The sequence below is a fragment of the Mus pahari genome, chromosome 6 (genome assembly GCF_900095145.1).
Source record: "Mus pahari chromosome 6, PAHARI_EIJ_v1.1, whole genome shotgun sequence".
Lineage (NCBI taxonomy): Eukaryota > Metazoa > Chordata > Mammalia > Rodentia > Muridae > Mus > Mus pahari.
In genome coordinates, this window is record NC_034595.1 from 83,651,546 (window position 1) to 83,658,040 (window position 6,495).

The 6,495-nt window shown below is 42.6% G+C and overlaps 1 protein-coding gene across 3 annotated transcripts in view; it reads left to right on the top strand.

Annotated features, from left to right (window-relative positions):
* Positions 1–6,495, top strand: part of Eya3 (EYA transcriptional coactivator and phosphatase 3) — an 81,655-nt gene that overhangs the window by 64,231 nt on the left and 10,929 nt on the right. For all 3 annotated transcript variants that reach the window (XM_029539662.1, XM_021199707.2, XM_029539663.1), the window contains 3 exons: positions 841–899; positions 3,349–3,509; positions 6,036–6,150. In XM_029539662.1, the coding sequence (XP_029395522.1) occupies positions 841–899; positions 3,349–3,509; positions 6,036–6,150 (335 nt within the window). The remainder of the gene's footprint in view (positions 1–840; positions 900–3,348; positions 3,510–6,035; positions 6,151–6,495) is intronic.

Below are 6,495 nucleotides of genomic sequence, written 5' to 3' on the forward strand. Positions count from 1 at the left end.
AGTATTGTTACACTTAGAAAATGATCTAGGCCGGGCGTGGTGGCGCACGCCTTTAATCCCAGCACTTGGGAGGCAGAGGCAGGCGGATTTCTGAGTTCGAGGCCAGCCTGGTCTACAGAGTGAGTTCCAGGCCAGCCAGGGCTACACAGAGAAACCCTGTCTCGAAAAAGAAAAAAAAAAAGAACCAAAGAAAATGATCTAGATGCAAGCATTGACTTCAATGACCAGTGCTTTATGCTTAAAATTTAGGTATGCATTTTGCTTCTGACTGTTCTGATCAGGTGTTTTGTTTTGTTTTGTTTTGTTTTGTTTGGGGTTTTGTTTGTTTTTTGTTTTATTTTTTGTTGTTGTTTTGGTTTGGTTTGGTTTGGTTTGGTTTTTAACTAAGATGTGTGTACTTAATATGCTCTCTCCGCATGCATGCCTGCATGCTAGAAGAGAACATCAGGTCTCATTACAGATGGTTGTAACATACCATGAGGTTGCTGGGAATTGAACTCAGGACCTCTAAAAGAGCAGCCACTGCTCTTAACTACTGAGTTATCTCTCCAGACCCCTATTCCTAATTTTGATATCATACTTTCCTAACATTGTTTTCCCAATTAATTTCCCAAATTAATTGTAAACAAGTCAAAAATTAATTGTAAACAAGTTGGGCTGTGGTGACACATGCCTTTAATCCCAGCTCTTGAGAGGCAGAGGCAGGCAGATCTCTGAGTTCAAGACCAGCCTGTTACCCAGAACAAATTCCAGAACAGGTAGGTCTTTTTATACATTGTCATGGTAGTCAGGGCATCTCTGCTCCCTCGAATAAAAATGTGCATTTTGTCTTTTTAACAGGAGTGTGACCAGGTGCATGTGGAAGATGTGGCTTCTGATGACAATGGCCAGGATTTGAGGTGTGGTAAACACAATGATCCTTGAACATCAGTACACTCGGGATGTGCAGAACACTGCATTCAGAGAAAGAAAGATTACAGTGCTCACAGTGTACTGCTAGAAGAGCCTGAAACAGTGTAACTAACCGTGACATAGAGTATAGTGGCGCAGTGATAGAAAACTGATGAGAAGGAAAGGAGGAAGTGACGTGGTGCTGATCTGTAAAGGGAGCAGATGGCACAGTTAGAGAGACCTCAGTGGTGTAGCATTTGACCAAGCCTCAAGAGTTACCAGGTGACAACTGTACTGGGAGATGGAGCAGCATCTCAGAGTGAAGGGGGACTCTGCTGCGGCTTCCCTTTATGTAGATTTGCTGCTGGGAGAAAGCACGCTGCTAGGCTGGGTCCTTCTAGTTGCACACAAACATCAGGAATTTTACCCAGTGAAGGTTTGATGGTGTCAGGAATATCCCTATGAACTGTTGTTGTCTTGACGGTTGTATTTCAGTGAAGACTACACCAGGGCAGTCTCATTGTCAGCTTGGTCTCCTCATTCCTCGGTTGGCTACTGTTTCTCCTGACCTGATGATCTTTAAAAAAATATATAGGTGTGTGGGTGGGTGGGTGTTCACTTGTGCACATGTGTATGCATGGAGGTCAGAGAACGTGAAGTCAGTTCTTTCCCTCTACCTTTACTTGGTATCCAGGAATTGAACTCCAGTCACTAGTCTTGTGTGGCAAAGCACATTTACTCACTGAGCCATTTCAGTGGCCTTAACTAAAAAGTATCACACATAGGTGCTGGCGAGATGCCTCAGCGGTTAAGAGCAGTGGCTGCTCTTCCAGAGGTCCTGAGTTCAATTCCCAGCAACCACATGATGGCTCAAAACCATCTGTAATAAGATCTGATGCCTTCTTCTAGCATGTAGATGTACATGCAGATAGAGCACCCATATACAATCAATCAGTCAGTCAATCAATTTTTTTTTAAAAGTACCCAAACATTTAAAGACTTTGGGGGAAAAATGTACTATCATTTCATGTTAATGTTAATGTTTTATAGGTAACCTCATAGGTAAATATTTCTCCCTGTGAGTTCATAGAATTAAGCATTTCATCGATAGATGTTTGTTTATTTGTTTGTTTGTTTTTAGAGACGAGGTTTCTTTGTGTAGCCCTGATTTTCCTAGAACTTATTATGTAGACCAGGCTGACCTCAAACTCAGCTCTGAGTGCTAGGATGAAAAACATGTATAATTTCTTAAATATATAACAGAGCTGAACACCGTCCTTGTTAGAACCAAGAAGGAACCCCTGCCTGCAGAGCAGCAGCTCCTCCATATGTGTTACGCCTTTCATGGTCAAGACTCTCTGCCTTGTTAGGAAAGCATCTGAGGGCCTCTCAGCTTATATATGTTTGTTTTCTCTTATATATGTGACTGACTAGATTTCTTATTTTATGTCTTGGCAGCTTTTCTTGTTTGTTTGGGTTGTTATGTTTTGTTTTCTTTCTGAGACAAAGTTTCTCTGGATAACTTCCTAAAACTCAGTCCTTAGTCCTAGAATGCTCTGTAGACCAGACTTGCCCCCAACTCAGGAGATCCACCTGCCTACGCTTCTTGAGTGATGGGATTAAAAGCATGTGCTGCCACCATCCAGCTTCTTGGCCTCTTTATTTAGCATAGAATCTTACACTTAATGTATTGAACCTTATTTTGACATGTTTGGTTCTTTTGAAAAAGAGTCTAGGGCTGGAGAGATGGTTCAGTGGTTAGGAACACTAAGTGGCTCACAACGGTCTATAATGGGATCTGATGCCCTCTTCTGGTGTGTCTGAAGACAGTGTACTCATATAAATAAAATAAATAAGTCTTTAAGAAAAGAAAAAGAGTCTATCTCAAGGTATCCTGAAACTTGTTATGTAGCCCATTTGACCTTATACTTAGGATCCTCTAGCTTCAGTTTCCAAAATGCTGGAATTATAGGTGTGTGCATGGCTACCATGGCCATGTCTAGATGTCTTCTTTTAGCTATAATCATACTTATATAGTTGTATTAATTGGGTAGTCTGCTTTTTTTTTTTTTCATTGTATAGAAGCATTCTGTCATCCCAAGTGAGCCTCTATAGGGTACTAGTGCTTATGTTATTTCCCCCTTTCCTTAGTGGTCACCACCAGTTCATCCTGAGAAGGTAAGGAGAGGCTGGACATACATACTCCACTTAGGGGTGGAGACAGGTGGATTAAAGGTGCAAGTCCAGCCTCAGCTACATAGTGAAGCTGAAACTAGCCTGGTCTATGTGAAGTGTTTTCTAAAAAAAAAAGAAAAGGAAAAATAACAAATACTAGTGAAGATTATTTAAGCATTAGCTCTATTTATCAGATACCAAGAACAGGCCACAGAATCTCAGGTGACACACTCCAGTCCTGTGGGTATTGAGCTTAATTTTCATTATCCTCTTTTCTTTCAGCAACTACAGTTTCTCCACAGATGGTTTCAGTGGTTCAGGAGGCAGTGGTAGCCATGGTTCATCTGTGGGTGTTCAGGGAGGTGTGGACTGGATGAGGAAACTGGCCTTTCGCTACCGGAAAGTGAGGGAAATCTACGACAAGCATAAAAGCAATGTGGGTGGTAAGTGTGGACAGCTGTTCTGAACCTGACCCTTGATGCTTCCCTGCGTTCCTTTCCCAGAGTGCCCTAGTCTGCCTTGCAACTTTCTAGGAATTTATGCCATGTCAATTCTGCATTTTAAAAAGGTAGAGACTTGACTGAAACCCTTTGAAAATTTGCACCACCCATGGCCTTTAGAATGGAAGACTTTGGGCAAGGCTCTGTTCTGTTGGTGGCAGTTAGAATAGGGCATGAAGGGCTAGAAAATGGCTCAGCATTTAAATTGTTGGCTGCTCAGAGGACTTAGGTTAAGTTCTTAGCACCCACACAGTAGTTTTCAACCATCTGTAATACCAATTTGAATGTGTCTGATGCTTTCTGAGCTCTGTGAACATCAGACATGCATACTGTATACATACATACATGCAAGCAAAATAAAATAGAAATAAATTTAAAAATTAAAAAAAGTGGAGGTAATAGTTGAGGCTCTGCACCATTGATGCCATTAGAATGGTTATTTTGGTATACGCTCTACATTCCTAATTCTTTTTAACATCACTGTGGACAACTTTAGACAAGTACCATTTTTAAAGAAAATGTGCTATATTAGTCAACTTTATCACTATGATAAGATACCTAAAACGATGAGTTTAACAGGAGGAAAGACTTATTTATCATGTGATCATTGGCCCTGTTGTCTTGGACTTGTGGTAAACCAAAACATCATGGCAGGGAGAAGATGGTCACCTCGTTGCCCACAGAGAGAGAGAGAGAGAGAGGGAGGAAGAGAGGGCAGCTTGATTCCTAATATCACAATAAAACACACTGCCTACTGCTTCCAGCTAGGCCCTACCTCATATGTGTAGTACCTTCTCCTGCAACAAGCTTTACCACATTAGCTTTGGGGGTTATGGTTTAGATGTGTTATTTGGTTGGTTGGTTGGTTGGTTATTGAGACAGTCTTCTTAGGTAGCCCAGAACCATGCTTGAACTTGCTCCCAAGTACTGGGATTCTAGACATGCCCCCCCCATCCCCACTTCAATATATATCACATAGTGTAGTATTGTTACTAATTTTGACTTACAACCACAGTTGGTACTAGTTTAATAGACTGCCGTATTTGGAAGAGCAGCTGTCTATATCCATCATGGCAAGTCAAATCGACCCAGATGCTACATTGGATGGGACGGAGGCCTGGGATTATAGTGACAATGTCCATGGGAGATAATCTGTCCAGAAGTATTGTAGGTGTTAGTATACCTAAAATTCATGAATTGTTCAAAATGGGAGAGACCTTAGAAGTCTTCTTTAAATACCTCATTTAGCAGTTGAGAAATTCACATCCATCATGTGGGCAGGAACAGCACACACAATCACATATCGAGTTAATAAGATGGCCACACTCCCTGCCTTTTGGTCAGTGCCCTTTCCAAGGTATACTTCCCTGTAAGTTTCTTAGTGTGAGTAGAATGTAGGACTTACTTAGCCTTTGCTACAGAAAATTCTGGGTCACACTTGCTCTTTGAATATACTACCTCAGAGTATCTAACGGTGGGCTGCCACATGAGACCTGTTATGTTTTATGCAGAATCAATTAGACTCCTAGAGCAGTGTGTGAGTCTGCTATCACTGGAGTTGCTTCAAAAGTGATTCTAGTACAGGGGTTGGTCCTTCCCTCTGGAATCCTGGCTGAAATGTTCCTGCTGTCACTGGGGAATGGCAGCTTCTGGGAAAGGATCCCCAACCCAGGCTGGCGGGTATTCCCACTATCTGTGGAATCCTAAGAAACTTCCCTTGTTCTTTGTTCTTTGTCTTTAGAGATAAAAACTGTTCTAACAGTCTAGAACCCTGTAGAGTTCTTGGTGTTGTGTTGTAGAGTAGGGCTATTCAAGTGTGTTCCATCAGTCTGTAGATAACACCCACTGGTAATAAAGAAGGAGCTTGTACAGTTTCCTTCAACTGCTCTTGTTATGGTGTGCCCACAGGAAAGCAAACATTTTGCCAAGGAGTCACATCTGAGTAGCACCATTCTCAGAGTTTTCTAAAACATGGGCGTGCACACACGGGTACTTGGAATCATTGCTTCTTCATATAACAAGTGAATTCATAGGTTACTTGTCTCCAGCATCTTCATATAGCAAGTGCGTTGGTTACCCATCTGGCTCCAGCTCAGCACCCAACAGCAGCAGCGTAAGGAAGGGAAAGGTTTCTCAGGCTCACAGCCCACACTGTAGTCAGGATACAGTGGCAGGAGCAGGAGGCACCGGGCACACTGAGTCCACAGTCGGTAAACAAAGATGGAAGAGTACTGGTGCTCAGCTTGCTTTCTCCTTATTATTCAGTCCAGGACCCCAGCCCATGGGATGGTGCCATCTGCATTTAGGGTGGTCTTCTCACCTCCACAATCTAATTTCGATGATCCCTTACTGACATGACCCAGAGGTTTGTTTCCGTGGTGATCCTAAATCCCATCAAGCTAATGATCAAATTGGCCGTTATACCAAGTTCATGTTGTCAGATAACCAGTGGGTCTGCTTTTCTGAAAGGCCTCCTCAGCCCCCAGAGGGAGGAAGCACTGCAGAGACTCAGAGCAGAGATCGAGGTGCTGACGGACTCCTGGTTAGGAACTGCACTCAAGTCCTTGCTTCTCATCCAGTCTCGGTATGGAAATGGTCTTTCTAGCCCATCTTCTCACCGTGTTTTCTAGTCCTAGAACAAGCTAGGCCATATGAAGAGAGTAACCATATACTCACATATAGAAAATAAATATTTTTTAAAAAGAAGAGTAAGGGGGCCAGCAGCAGCTCAGCAGGTGCTTGCTACCAAACTTGATGACAAATTCAACATGCATAATGAATATATGGAAATTTAAAAGTTAAGGTGGTTAAGAGGATTTTTACCTTGAAGCCTAGGCTGGAAAGTAAATGCAGCTATAGCAGTTGCAGTAGTGTGTTGTTCCCTCGCTCCCTCCCTCCCTCGCTCCCTCCCTCCCTCCCTCCCTCCCTC